Source organism: Ascaphus truei, chromosome 5 (assembly GCF_040206685.1).
Source record: "Ascaphus truei isolate aAscTru1 chromosome 5, aAscTru1.hap1, whole genome shotgun sequence".
Taxonomy (NCBI): domain Eukaryota; kingdom Metazoa; phylum Chordata; class Amphibia; order Anura; family Ascaphidae; genus Ascaphus; species Ascaphus truei.
In genome coordinates, this window is record NC_134487.1 from 221,267,256 (window position 1) to 221,283,318 (window position 16,063).

General features: G+C 43.7%; 1 protein-coding gene across 1 annotated transcript in view; it reads right to left on the minus strand.

Annotated features, from left to right (window-relative positions):
* DOCK2 (dedicator of cytokinesis 2) overlaps positions 1 to 16,063 on the minus strand; it is a 1,423,644-nt gene that overhangs the window by 293,312 nt on the left and 1,114,269 nt on the right. Inside the window, exon 33 of the mRNA XM_075599153.1 lies at positions 1,541 to 1,689. Coding sequence (XP_075455268.1) covers positions 1,541 to 1,689 — 149 coding nt within the window. The remainder of the gene's footprint in view (positions 1 to 1,540; positions 1,690 to 16,063) is intronic.

Below are 16,063 nucleotides of genomic sequence, written 5' to 3' on the forward strand. Positions count from 1 at the left end.
GTATTTGGCAGCATGGAGGTCATTAGTTATTTTAGTGAGGGCTGTTTCAATGGAGTGAGCAGTGCGGAAGCCAGCTTGTAGAGGGTCTAGGAGAGAATAGGTGTTGCGAAAATGGAGCAAGCGAGAGAATACAAGACGTTCAAGGAGTTTAGAGGCAAAAGGCATGAGGGAGACAGGCTAATTAGAAAGACAGGTAGGGTCAAGCTTGCTGGTTTTAAGTAAAGGTATAGCTGTTACATGTTTGCAGAAAGAGGGAAAGGTACCAGAGTAGAATGAGGAAATAAAAATGTGTGTGAGTATAAGAATTATAGTAGGAGCAAGAGGTTTTAGGAGATGAGCGGGAATTGGGTCAAGAGGGCAGGGGGGAGAGGGAGAAGAGGAGATCAGCAACGACATATCCTCCTATGTGACAGCAGAAAAAGGTGTAGGATGGGAGGGGATGCAGAGGGGTGTCCTGACGTGTGTGTGTGTATTTGGGGAGGGAGTTTTATTGTGTGTGTGTATTTGGGGAGGGAGGGTTATTGGTTGGGGAGTGGGAGAGAAATACATGGGGGAGGTGGGGAGTTTGAGAGAAGGCTGTAAGAGGGTGTGGAAGAGAGACAGATGGGGGAAGGAAAGGGTGATGGAGAGGGATGAGAGAGCGAGGATGTGCATGAGAAGCAAAACAAAAGGGGGGGAGTGGGTTCTCTCAAGGCCGCCGGCACGTGGGTGGGGAGCCCCAGGGGAAACTTTAGTCCTGGGCCCGGGAAAGCTGTGTGCGGCCCTGCCGGGTACCCTCCTGCTTCCAGAGATACTTTCCTCCATATGGGGTGCCAGTAGCCGCTACGCTAGCAGGGATCACATAATGGTCACTTTTCAAAGATTATGTGCCCTGCGGGCCATTTGGAAGCCGCGAAGGCATCCGGTGTAGCTTCCTACTGTCCCACGTGACGTGGGAGCTTTAAAAAGCAGAGAGATACTGGCACCCGCTTCGGAGGACTGTATCTCTAGACGTAAGGGGTTCCCTGAGCTGAAACTAACCGGGTTCAGCTCCGGAGACTATGTTAAAAAAAAAATAATAATATGCAAAATAAAAAAAGCCTTCTTGGATTGCTGCCACAGTGCTGGATAAAATCTGAAACACATTAGTGCTGTACAGAGCTGGCTTGTATTAGTGCATGCTTCTTCAGTGGGGAAATGATTAAGCTGCTGCTCTTATTGTACACTGTTTGTTTGCCTGATGAGTTTCCACATTTCTTGAACTATGAAGATCTATTAGTTTATACCAAGAGATACATGTACGAGCCAGGGAAAGAGAACACATTCAACAATGCAAAGTAACCACTCTAAAGGATTGGAAGGGAACAGCTGTACAGGAGCAACAGGGTTTCAGATGTTGAATTTTAGCCAATACTGACCAAAGTCCCATCTGCTGCCATTTGCAACTGAAAAAGATGAACAACCCAACAACTGCAAAGCTTGTTTAACAAATGTATTTAATTACAACTTTTCTGAACAATATTTTACACATTTTCTATGTTTTATTAGTTTTATATGTTACCTTTTTAAAGTCTCCATTGTGTTTATATTCACACAGCATCATATCGAAGAAAATAGGGATGGTGGCCCTGCGCAATTCAACCTCTGGGATAAGGGTCATCTCTAGAATTGGTCCAACCATTCCGGGAATAAAACAGATCTTGTTCTGGCCTAATACAACATGAGGAAGAGATAGAATTAGTGATAAAATACACCCTACATCGATCGCTATTGCAAAAAAACAAAACTAATAATGTACTATAACCTTGTACTGTAGGTGGGTGTTAAAGTACAAAAAAAGCTCTTCAATGCAAAACTCCAGAGCTTTAGAAAACTCCTTTCTGTAGCCCACGTTTGCCTAGCTTCTTGTCCTATACATATGTACAGTAAGTAACTTTCATTGTTTGATAGACTTGGCAAATTCTAATGCTTTGTATTCCCTTCTTTTTAATACGGACAAATGCTGTGTTGTGTAGTGTAATTGCTACAGAAAAACACAAAAGAGAAGGCAGAATTAAAGAATTATTGACAAAGTCCAAAGAGACTCTTGAAAGCTGTTAGCATTCATTTACATCCATTAAGTGGGATGTCATCGACTTGAGAAAAAGCCATTTCTGAAAAACATATTTACTTAGTTTTCCCAACTCTCTCAGTCAGAATAATTATAATAACTATTAAAAAACTGTTTTCAACTGAGAGAGGAAAAAAAAACAGGAATTTCATTCTGCGGTGTCTTGTGAAGGCTCTGGGAGAAATCCAGGACACAAGCAATACAAGGACATGTGTAACACACGCACTGTAAACTTATCTTTAAAGAGAGAAAAAAGGAATAGAACTGTAACTGCGACAGAATATTTGCAGGGGATACAGGGAAAGGTATATAAAGGACATTAACATTACATTGGAATTTCAAAAGGTATACAAATTTAATTTAACCTTTATGAGCTACTACCAAACATTCTCTTACATAAAAAAAAGAGCCTGATGCTCTTAAAAACTTACAATCACCCACCCCAACTGAATCACTCGCCCCTAACTGAATGCCCAAAAGCCTAGTAAACCTTTTCAAACTCCAATAGAAAAAGCCCACAATTTGATTCAACATTTTTCACAATTGGTCATTGCTGTGGGCAGGCAGGTAACACACAAAACATTTTAAACAGTAATATGCTGTCCTGATTTTGACTACTTTATTTCTATTTTCTCCAAGAAGATGGAGCTGTGGTGCTTTGGACTTGTGTAAAGATGCTCAGCTGTATTGTGCAAGCTGTCATGTTTATTTTTAAGGAGCTAAATGTTCCTGCCTTGTTACCCACAAGTAATGTCTCTTTTATTGGATCAGTTGTCTATCATTGCTCTTTATACAGTACCTTACTTATCTTTGCTACCTTATGGAACAGTCCATGCAAATACACAAATGATCATGGGAACTGTAGGATACACTTTCCCCTTTAACTCCCACCTAAAACCTTTCACTCACTGCCCCAACTGGCACCTTCTCTTTACATCCCTGTAGCTACCAGGGCTGACATGCAGGGCAAGGGAAGATTCAGCAGGGTGCTACCCACTTAATCAAATTCTGTAGGTTGTGTTCATAACCAAGGTATATCACAGATATGCATTGCAAGGTTCTCCAGCAGTGAATGGGTAACACATTTTTTTGTCATTAGGCTATTTAATTTTTTTCTCTTAAACATCAACACAAACAACTTCTCTGAAATACAGCAACATTTGCAGCATATAGTTGGGTACAGTGTATTGTATTGCTAAATGATACTTTTAGTTTTCTTTTTTTTTTTCAAATTCAAAACAGAATTGCAAATGGAAATTTTCATGGTGCACATAATGCAATCAACTGTAATCTGAACATGCCTGTGCACAATCATTTTCCAAAAAGATAATGAGGATTTGGTTTGTTTCCTTCCCATTGCTTTTTCCCCCCGTTTACTAAATTACGTGGATGTCTCTTCGTTTTCTATAGCAATTGGACGACTGAATTAGCAATTTGTAAAGCTGATGTAGCAAATCCAAAGTACAATTAATAGCTTAATAATTATAATTTGCCAGGACTGGAGCAAATGCTGCAATCAACTTGTTATCTGAATTCAGCTTAGACCACTTAGGGATCTGTTAATTAGAAAACGAGCTGGACACATGCAGGTTTCCTGATACAAAAATCCACAGTTTGTTCATCATAAAAAAAGCTGAGCATTAAAATATATTTTTGTTCAGCAACAAGCACAGAGCCTTCAAGTAGGCATACAGCTCGTATGAATAATCAATAACCCTTTTGTTCATTTACTATTAAACCAAGGTTATTTCTCAGCTGCTTAACATATCCCCTGATAAATCATTTGCATGACCTTCCAGCGGTTGGAGTGGTTAAGTGTAAGGCTGAGTCCCCGCTGGTGCTGAGCTCGCTTGGTGCGCTTACCTTCTTCTATGTGAATCAGCACATCCCCTCTCCCGCTGTGCTCGCGCGTACACACTCTCTCCCAAGCGTTCTGCTTGGGGAGACAACGGAGAGATACTTTGGTGGTGAGAGCAGGGTCATGTGACCCTGCTCTGACAAATGGGAAGAGAGAGGGGGCATGTTCTACTCCCTGTCACATACACTGACACTGAATTCAGCAGAGAGAAGTGGAAAGGAGGGGGGAGGCAAACGGACTGAGAGGGGGGGCAAACGGACTGAGAGGGGGGGCAAACGGAGAGCAATGGGGGGTAGAGAGGGAGAGAGAGAGAGCAATGGGGGGGGGAGAGTGATATATATATATAAATATATATATACATATACAGAGAGAGAGAGAGAGATACACAGACAGCCCTTATTCAGCCAATGACACGCCCCCTCCCCTAATAGCCATGCTCCCCCACTCCTGCTCTAAAAATGTTGCAGGACAGAGATCGCTCATGCTTGAGAGCTGGTGACATCACCGCTCTCCAAGCATGACCAAGCTCAGCGGCAGCGTGGACTCAGCCTAAGACATATGTGACATGTTGTAGAGTATAGTGTCGTTGTCTCCTATATTTAAGGTTATGTGATCCTTCCCCTGCTTCAGTTCTTTTCTGCATTATTTATCAAGGTACAAACAGCTTTTTAAATGCAAAAATAATGCTATTTGTGTCAATGTACAGTAGTGCTCTGTCTGCTTAAACTCAAGGCAGCAGATTTATGGTATTTCTGTCAGGAATGTATGTAATTGTGATACAAACCCCTTCAGCCTGTCATGTTTGCTGAACAGAAGACAACAGTACAACCAATGTTGCTATTGCTTGACTGCCCCCATCTTGATAAATGACCTACGGTTGCCACCTCAATCATTCCCAAATAAAAAAAACATGTTCCAGATGGCATTGTCAATGACCGATTTGTGACAGGCAGCAGTATAATCTAGTGGTTTACAGATCCAATATGAGTAAAATTCTATACATTCATTCATACACACAAGCACTACATTGGCCTCTGACTGCGATTACCATTGACTGGCTGTTTTGGTTTAACAGATCACATTTCCTGTAAAACAAAATGTGAAGAACCAGAGCAAAAAACCAGGCCAGTGCTTAACAAATAGCCTCTGAATCCCAGATATAGACACTCAAGGCACACAAATAGCCCCTCATTTACCAACCACACTCCCGGCTCACAGGGGCTTACACAAAACACTTTTGTATTGGTGGATATGTACAATTAAGATACTTTATTATCTGAAAAAGCTCCAAAATGCTTTGTATAGTATATTATGTAGGGAGTTTTAGATGTATAAATATAAAAAAAATGTAAATAATGCTGTATTACAGTACAATAATTAGCAGTATTTGGATATAGAAGGGTTCTGCAGTTCTCAAAAAGTTGAAAACTACGGACAGAAGTTCAAATCTCATTGACGAAACCATCAATTTCATCCCAAATTCTTGTAATATGCTACTTTATGTATGGCACATAATTTACCTGCTGGTGTGTCTACAGGTGATAGGTGGGTAGGTACATCTGGTATTTATAGGTAGGTATTTCACTGCTGCTTAGTGAATAAGTCAAATATTAAGTACATAAGAATAAGTACATAACTATAATAACTACATAAAATAAACATGCAGTGCAGTATTTAAACATACAATGTTCTAACTCAGTGTTTCCCAACAGGGGTTTCAGGAATCCCTGGGGGTTTGTGACGTATCCCTAGAGGTGTTTACCCCCAAAATTTGTAGTGGTGGATTCCAGGCACAATAGTGGACGCTTTATCCCGTGTTGGGACTGTACACTTAGTAACGCACCAAAATGCACCTTAGCATAGGAAGCTTCCAAGTCACGCCTCACAATGTCTTGCCCCTGTGGATGCATAGCATTGTGGGGTGTGACTTTGGAAGATCAGACAGTAATTGACAGCTATACCTAGGTTGACCAAATTTACAAAAGTAAAAACTGAGACACATTAAAAAATATATTTATAAAACAAATGACATCACCAACAGCGCCCCTTCCCCTTTACGTCTCTCCGCCCCGCTCTGTCCCCCCTTCTCTCACACACACACACCCCATTCTCTCTACCCCCATCCCTCCATTCTCTCCCCCCTCCATTATCATCCCTCCCATCCCTTAATTCTCGTTCTCCCCCAATCCCTTCATTCTCCTCAATCCCTCCATTCTCGTTCTCCCCCCATTCCCTACATTCTCGTTCTCCCCCCATTCCCTACATTCTCGTTCTCCTCCCCATCCCTATCTTGTTCCACCCTTCTCATTCTGTCTCTTTTCCCCTTCTCTGTCTCTCTCCCCCATTCTCTGTGTCTCTCTCCCCATGCCATTCCATGCTGTGTCTCTCTCCCCATGCCATGCTGTGTCTCTCTCCCCATGCCATGCTGTGTCTCTCCCCATGCCATGCTGTCTGTCTCTCTCCCCATGCCATGCTGTGCCTGTGTCTCTCTCCCAATGCCATGCTGTGTCTCTATCCCCATGCCATGCTGTGTCTGTGTCTCTCTCACCCTACCTGTCACTGTGGTGGAGCATGGGTGGGGGAAGCCATCTTGAGCCCTGGCAGCAGACACTGACACTGCTGGAGCTCCGTGCTCTCCTCCTGCTCTCCTCCCTGCATTCTCTGCTCTCTGCTGCCCCCCCTGCTCTGATAGCCAAAACCGGGACAGTGACAAAGAACCGGGATATTTTACAGAATGTCGGGCAGCCGGGACAGACAGTAAAAACCCGGGACTGTCCCAGCTAAACCGGGACATCTGGTCACCCTAGCTATACCAACCATGCGGCCTGCACACACAGAGGTGGAATTTGAGGCCTTATTAAACATGTGTGTCTCACATGGGCTCACAACACTATACTGCATGGGACCGGTCAAAGTTAGCAACAGTCTGATGAGTATGCAAAAAAGTTCATTAGTGGTTTCTATATTTTCTAGCAGGGGGTGCACAATGTAAAAAAATGTTTTGAACCACTGTTTTAACCTACAGTAGATGATAGCCATCCGAACTGTTTGCTGGCTGTTACTGCTGCTGATGCCACCATGATTCTTAAAGTAAATCCAAATTAAAATAAAATGAGATTAAACATATTAAAACATCCATTCCACTGCGAATAAAAAATTAAGCATTGCACTGTGTGTTATTTACTTTTAGAAATATATGTCTAGGAGGATGGGTGCTTTCTGATCCTGCTCCATGTGCTCCGCTTCAATCGCGACCGTTTTAGCCCTCCAAACTGCACAATGATTATTTAAAATACCTTCCCCCGTCAGCGGAATCTTGGGGGATGCCTCCCAAGAAAGATAGGAAGCCGCAGCCTCTCTTTGTGTCCCTTTTTTGCACGAAAACAGGATCCCCAGCAGCCGAAATCCAAGATGGCGCCTGCATGCGCACCCACAGCAACAACAAGGATAAAACTTAAATCAGCTGGACCAGGAACAAGAGGAGAACACCCAAATTACTCCAAAAGCCCTTAAAGAACTGTTTAAAGAGAGGCAGGGTGTCTTCCAAGTGGCCCTGGACAACGCTGTGGCAGAATTCAGGTCAGATCTCTCTACCCTGACAGAACGGACAATGCAGATGGAGAATAAACTCGAAGAAACCCTGCAGAGTCAGGGTTCAATGGAAGACGAGTTATTCAGGGTTAACAACAAAATTAGGAGCCTAAAAGATAACATCGACGACTTGGAAAACCGGGAAAGACAGAACCTCAGGCTAAGAAATATCCCGGAAGAAATTGATCCAGATAACTTGCAACCCCATTTAATACATTTATTTACGCAAATAGTCCCATCTCTCTTAACAAGCGATCTGCATATGGATAGAGCACACCGAGCCCCAGGCCTAAAGTTCGCAGACCCCCAGAATTCCAGAGACGTAATAGTAAAATTACACTATTACACCACTATGGAGAACATTTTAAGAGGCTGCAGGAATCAAGAATTTTTGGACTTTGAGAATTCTTGAATTCAGATTTTCCAAGATCTCTCCAGATCTACAATCGCAAGACGATGAAACCTTCGCCCAGTCACAGCGGAGCTTCGAGACAACGAGATCCGCTACAGGTGGGCTTTCCCATTTTGACTTGTGGTTAATAAAGACAGGAGGCAAGTTTCGTTAAGATACCCGGAAGAGGCAGAGACTTTCTTAGGAGCCCTTGCTCTACATCAGGGGTGCGCCCCACAGTGGGAGCAAACAATTTTTCTTGGGGGGGCGAGGGCAGTTGCAGAGGCCCTGCACTCTTCCCCAATGCATTAAAATGAAATGCCGGGGGATCGCGTGAGGCCTCTGGAACCTAAACTTACCTTGCTTCAGCCAGAATCTGGAATCGTCTCCATGGCAACGCAGCATCAAATGACACCGCGGGGTCATGTGGTGTGACATCACACGCGCGTTTCTGGCATCAAATGATGCCACGGGTAACGTGATGTCAGATGACCCACCCCCACCTCTGGTGCACGAGCACTGGAAGAAAAGAGGCAAGGGGGCACAGGGGCAAATGTTTATGCACTCCTGGTCTACATGAGCAGCCGACCACAAAATCGAAGCGTTCCCGAGGTCTGAGGGATCAACGGAAGTCCCACAACAAGAAGGAATAAGTGACCATTCAGGTGTTTCTTAGTCCGCCTACCCATCTTGAGGGTCCTTCCCCACGGTTGAAATCTAGGAGGAGAACAAAAGAACTAAAGAGAAAGGAGACTGTCCAATAGTTTCAATGCTATCTTCTTTAATTCTTGTGGGTTTATTGACAAATTTTTATATGGCCCTAACCCGCATCACCATTATTATATCGATAAGATGTATATTCTCCAGGAAATGTGAAACTATCTAGTTTGGTAGGTTTATATTGTTTTTTTTTTTTTGTTTTTTTTTTTAGTACTAAAAGCTAATATTAGTTTTTATATAAAAGGGATAGGAACTTAGATGATAAGAAGTTTGGAGGTATGAATATAAAGGTGCCCATCCACTGAGTTCGGGGTTCCTGAAGTCCTCGAGGCTTGTGCCCCCCGCCACCCCCATCTGGGGTTTTATAGCCCCTTATTTTGGTCCACTGTAGGACCATTAGTTAAAAGGATTTGGGATGGACAGTAGGTCCATTCCTTCTATGTTGTTGCTGTTTGTTTCTGCCCTGTCACTTCTAACTTCTCTTCCCCCCTCCCCCCCCGTACCACCACAGCTAATCAAGGAGGATGCACCTTCCCTCCTTTAAAGTTGACCATAATAAGTCTTCAAGTTCAGGTAACGACACCTTCACACCCACACTCCATTCAACATTTGATGACAAGTAGAGAGCGAGCCTTAACTTGTAACCTAAGACTAATCAACTACCCATAAAAGTAGTCTCTCTAAATGTAAAGGGACTAAACTCAAATAATAAAAGGAGACTAGCTCAGAGAGAATTTAAGAAGATGCAGGCAGATATTTTATTTCTTCAGGAAACTCATTTTAACAACCAAGACCCTCCTAAGACTTTTCGGGGTAATTACCCGTTAGCTTATTATTATTCTTTCTCCAAGAAGAAAAGAGGAGTAGCTATTTTGTTAAAACATGACGTCCCATTTCAAATGGAAGAAATTAAAAGGGATAAGGAGGGTAGATTTATAATGGTCAGGGGTCTTCTGTCAGGGGTTGCACTAACTGTAGTTAATATATAAGCTCCGAATGATCAGCACATTGAATTTCTGAAATCAATTTTAGAAGAAATTGGGGAGTCCCCCTCGGGAGATATAATATTTGGAGGAGATTTTCATATGACCCTGAACCCCTTCTGGACAGATCCTCATCACCACGACAAAAGATAGCGAACGATGTATTTAACACAAAAAAACATTTATTTATTTATTTATTTATAAAATATTTTACCAGGAAGTAATACATTGAGAGTTACCTCTCGTTTTCAAGTATGTCCTGGGCACAGAGTAAAACAAATAATGCATGGTTACAAGTACAGTTACATAAATGAACAGGGTATACATTATATACAAGGCATTGCATGCACAGTTAAAGAAAATATATATTATGAGCGTATGAAACAGTTTCAGACCAGGTTAAAATGTGAGACAGCCTTAGATTTGAAAGAACTTAAGCTGGTGGTGGATGTGAGAGTCTCTGGTAGGTTGTTCCAGTTTTGGGGTGCACGGTAGGAGAAGGAGGAACGTCCGGATACTTTGTTGAGCCTTGGGACCATGAACAGTCTTTTGGAGTCTGATCTCAGGTGATAGGTGCTGCAAGTGGTAGGGGTGAGGAGCTTGTTCAGGTAGCTGGGTAGCTTGCCCATTTTAAGAAACGTATAAAAGAATTTACATTCGAGGACGCTTGGTGCATGAAGGATAAAAAACAAAGAGATTATACATTTTACTCTCCCCCTCACGATATTTATACAAGAATTGATTATATATTTGTCTCTGCGAATCTTTTTCATCGGGTCACCCAGACAAATATAGGCCCTGTAACATGGTCAGACCACGCTCCAGTGGAAATGGTCCTGAAACCTCCTTTTATTAGGCCCAAGGTTTTCCAGTGGCGCCTAAACGAGTCGCTTTTTAATCACACAGGGATCGAGGAACAGATGGGGAATATATTGGTAGATTATTTTAAGTTAAATAAAGACTCAGTTGAAAGCCCGACCACCCTCTCGGAGGCCAATAAAGCCTCCATTAGAGGTCAATTTATTTAAATGGCTTCATATAGGAAAAGAGCTAAAAAATTTAATCATGGAAAACTTATGGCAAAAATAATTGAACTAGAACAGGAACATAAATCACGCCCATGCAGGAAGATCTATAAGCTTCTTTGCCAGACCAGAGAGGAATTACATAAATTAAGATTGGAAGACACAGAGAAAGCATTAAAATTGACTTGTTAGACCTTCAGTATTATGATAAGGGTAATAAAGCAGATGGGCCATTAAGAATCTCACAGAAATGTTGAGGCAACGTTGAGGCATTTACTGTGAGACTGCCCCAGAATCTCCCAGAATTTCCCAGGAAAGAGTTCTAATACTGGTGGCTACATCTGTATATTTGGAGTTTAAAGGCCCTTATTTCCAGCATAGTGCCTATCTGGAACTCTGTAGCTTCTTCGGCTCTGTTATTCAGATCAATCGTCCTCTCAATGATGAAAGCAAGGTCAGCTGTAATATCTACAATTGCCTTTTGAAATTCACTCTGCTCGAGATCTTGCATCAGCCATTGTATGTCCCTGAGAGTGGAAGGTCTACCCTCTGTGTCTGACTGATTCAGAGTCCAAGCTGTCTTACTCATGTGGCAGCCCGCCATTATTGGGAGGGGTCAGAGACTTTTTGAAGTGAAACTTCTTTAGTGGCACCTAGTTATGATAGGACAAAACTGGAGAGATGGAGACGAAATGTGAAACGGAAGTGACGTCACGGCTCCCCCCCCCCACTCCTCCCACATGCCTGCTGTCACATTCGGCGGCCGTGGCGGCGATAGCTGCCAGCGCCGCTCCTAACGGCCGCCCCTCCCCCCACACGGCTGCTAATATATGCGGCGGCGATAGCCGCTGGCGCCGCTCCAAATGGCCGCCATTCCCCCCACACGTCCGCTGCCATGCCGCGCATGCGCACTAGTAATGGCGACGATTACGGACGCCACACATGTGCCAAAGCGGCTGGCAGAGGCGCCGTTCCCCCCACACGTCCGTTGCCATGCCGTGCATGCGCAGTTGTGATGGTAAGATGGCGGCTTGTCGGCGGATCGGCTGGGTATAGTAAGACGGCGGATCGGCTGGGTGTAGTACGATGGCGTCTTGTCGGCAGATCGGCTGGGTGTAGTAAGATGGTAGAAAGTATTTGGGCGAGAAAACATGGCCAGCGAGCTAGGCTGATGTTCCGGAAGTGACGCCATACACCCTCCATGTCACCGTGGTTGTGATGGCTCCGCCGCTCCTCCAGTGCTGCCCGGTGTAAACCGACATGTATGTATGTATGTATGTATGTCTTTATTTGTATAGCGCCATAAAATGTACATAGCGCTTCACAGTAGTAATACATGTCATATAAATAACAAATATAAATAACACATCATGGGAATAAGTGCTTCAGACATACTGTAAAAGTAACATTAAGGAAGGAGTCCCTGCTCCGAGGAGCTTACAATCTAATTGGTAGGTAGGGAGAACGTACAGAGACAGTAGGAGGGAATACTAGTAAGTGCGTCTGCAGGAGGCCAAGCTTTGTGTCATGTGTCCATGATTATCCAGTGCTACTCATATGCTTCTTTAAGCAGATGTGTCTTAAGGTGGGTCTTAAAGGTGGATAGCGAGGGGGCTAGTCGGGTATTGAGGGGAAGAGCATTCCAGAGGTGTGGGGCAGAAAGTGAGAAAGGTTTAAGGCGGGAGAGAGCTTTAGATACAAAGGGGGTAGAAAGAAGACATCCTTGAGAAGAACGCAAGAGTCGTGATGGTGCATAGCGAGAAATTAGGGCTGAGATGTAATGAGGGGCAGAAGAATGTAAAGCTTTAAAAGTGAGCAGTAGAATTGAGTGTGAGATACGCGATTTAATCGGAAGCCAGGAGAGGGATTTCAGCAGGGGAGACGCTGAGACAGATTTAGGAAAGAGTAGAGTGATTCTGGCAGCAGTGTTTAGGATAGATTGTAGGGGAGACAGGTGAGAGGTAGGAAGGCCGGACAGCAGGAGGTTGCAGTAATCGAGACGTGAGAGAATGAGGGCCTGAGTCAGAGTTTTAGCAGTTGAGTAACAGAGGAAAGGGCGTATCTTTGTGATATTGCGGAGGAAAAAGCGACAAGTTTTAGAAACGTTTTGAATATGAGAGGAGAATGAGAGAGAGGAATCAAGTGTGACCCCTAGGCAGCGTGCTTGGGCTACTGGGTGAATGATCGTATTTCCAATAGCAACGTGGAAGGATGTAGTAGGGCCAGGTTTGGGAGGTAGTATAAGGAGCTCTGTTTTTGCCATGTTAAGTTTCAGTCGGCGGATGGCCAACCAGGATGATATTCCAGAGAGGCATTCAGAAACTTTGGTCTGTATAGCAGGTGTAAGGTCAGGGGTTGAAAGGTAAATTTGTGTGTCGTCAGCATAGAGGTGATATTTAAACCCAAAAGATGTGATTAGGTCACCTAGAGAGAGTGTGTAGAGAGAAAAGAGAAGGGGTCCCAGGACAGAGCCCTGGGGTACCCCCACAGAGAGATCAATAGAGGAGGAGGAGGTGTTAGCAAAAGAGACACTGAAGGTACGATGGGAGAGGTAAGAGGAGATCCAGGATAAAGCTTTGTTCCGAATACCAAGAGTATGGAGAATGTGAAGGAGAAGAGGGTGGTCCACGGTGTCGAATGCTGCAGAGAGGTCGAGTAATATGAGCAGGGTGTAATGACCTCTGTCTTTGGCAGCGTGGAGGTCGTCAGTTATTTTAGTGAGGGCTGTTTCAGTAGAGTGAGCAGTGCGGAAGCCAGATTGTAGAGGGTCTAGTACAGAATAGGTGTTGAGAAAGTGTAGCAATCGAGAGAATACAAGACGTTCAAGGAGTTTGGAGGCAAAAGGCAGGAGGGAGACAGGTCGATAGTTAGAAGGACAGGTAGGGTCAAGCTTGCTGTTTTTGAGTAATGGTATAACGGTTGCATGCTTGAAGGATGAAGGAAAGGTACCAGAGTAGAGGGAAGAGTTAAAGATCTGTGTGAGCATAGGGATTATAGAAGGAGCAAGAGGTTTTAGGAGATGGGAGGGAATGGGATCAAGAGGGCAAGTGGTAGAGGGAGAAGAGGAGATCAGCAGTGATACATCCTCCTCCGAGATAGCAGAAAAAGAGTCAAGAAAGACAGGAGGAGAGTTGGGAAGCATTGTGGGATGGGAGGAGGCAACAGATGGGATGTTCTGCCGTATGGACTCCACCTTATTCTTAAAAAAGTCAGCAAAGTCCTGAGGTGAGATGGAGGAAGAAGAGGAGGCAGCTGAGGGTGGTCTGAGTAGAGAGTCAAAGACAGAAAAGAGACGGCGTGGGTTAGACTTGTGTGTGTTGATTAGTGATGAAAAGTAGGTTTGTTTAGCCTGAAAGAGGGCAGAGTTGAAACAGGATAACATAAATTTGTAGTGAATGAAGTCTGCGAGCGTATGAGACATGGCCGAACCACAGCGGGAAGCCACCAAGCCCCCATGGGCGACCTGAGCCTCCCGAGCCCTCGCAGAGGGCCTCCGAGCCCCGCTCTGTCCTGCTCCGCACCCCGATCCCTGCGCACTTCTGGCCCGCAGGAGCCCACAGGCCACGCCAGGGGGGAAGTGGGTCCGTCTGGATTCTCAGACACACTCTCTCTCTAAGACACACTCTCTCTCAGACACACTCTCTCTCTCTCAGACACACTCTCTCTCTCAGACACACTCTCTCTCAGACACAGGCCGCGCCAGGGGGGAAGTGGGTCCCCCTGGATTCTCGTGTCCCCCAGTTTGCGCACCCCTGCTCTAACCAAAAAAAAACCTCCAGAGTTGGATCTGGTGGAGTCCTGTTTGTGATATGCTGGCAGTAGCACTCCTTATTGCTGCTTTGGCTTACTGCTAAGGCTACTGCCTCAAATAGCTTACGAGACAATGACCCTGGTTCTGTTGCTAGAAAGAAAATAACAGTAGTGCTACAATATACAATAGTCATTTTGTTTCTGTACATTGACAAAAACATTACTTTTCCTTTCCCCATGTGCCCCTTTTATTTATGAACCATTGTTTGACACTGTTTGTAATGGTTACAATATGACGAGCTGCATGAATATGTGGCACTATATAAAATGATACCAACAACTACTGTATGGAGTACGCACAATTAATGATAAATGATTAATAAATGCTTCTGTTGAAAAGCATGTTTCATACGCACAGCTCCTGGGTAATAGACTTGTTCTTACAGTTTCTTATGTGCACTTACATTTTGCTTATGCTTTGTATCTGCAGAGAATACAGCTGAATGCAGGTGGGAGTGGAACATTATTCTCTAAGAAAATTGGCTGCAATCACTCTGATAGTAAAACAGATTATATAAATATTTAAAAAAAAAAACCAGATTTAATCTAAATGTACATTGTAAAATTACCAATGTTTTTGTAATATCATAAAATCATAAATCATAGGAGAACAATGTAACATTTAACTACCATTTTGAATTCCTTTTTTTTACGACCCAATCACCCCAATCTTCATATTGGATGACCCTGTCATGATCATTCTTTTTCAAGATCACTGGCAAATAAAAAGGTTCATTTCTCTGGAGCAAAGGTGGTGGGGGGAGAGAGTGTGTGGGGGGGGGGGGGGAGTCACTGGAGCTAAAATAGTTCTGATTCCAATTGTGAAAAAGTAAGGGGGTTGCTGCTTTAAGAGAGTCATGTTATACTTTGACATATATGGCGAAGCCCTCTGGAAGCGAATGGTTAATGTTGTTTTTAGTATTTGCACCGAAGTTTATTAGCTTTACAAGTAAATGCCAGAAGGTCTAACTTGAATAAATCCATCAAGAATGTGGTGACTTTACCTCTTGATCAAACACTAAATGTATGATACATAGCTTATGGGGCATAAGTATCAAGGCTAAAGTTTTTCAAATCCGGGGCAATAACTTGTCTCCAGATGTGTCATGTACAGTATAGCATACCTGAGAGCAAGTGACCTGCATACAGGACAAGGATTAATACACAGCTCTCAAGCTGGCCCACTTTTCACCTTCACAAAGGTCCCTCAAATGAACAGTATCTCCCTCTTTTTTTTTCTCCAGAATTGCACAACTGTTGCACATTTCTTTCTCCATTTAACTCTCCTTTTCGCTGTGTCTCTTCTCTCTTTCTCTGTCTTGCTCTCACAATACCCATTTTTCTTTTTTCCTATAGTCTTTCTCTCCTTCCTTTTCTGTGTCGCTTTTTCCTCCAATATTTATCTCCATTTCCCCCAGGTATTTCTATATATTTTTACCTAGATTATGTTGTTTTCCCACTTTTCTCTCACTTTTGCTTCTTTTACCCATCTTTTTTTCACTCTCCCCATTTTTCCTGTCTCTCTACTTCTCCCATGATCTATCTCTTTTCGTGGAACCAAGGTCACGGCAACCCCCTCGGGCTCTTCTCTCCCCC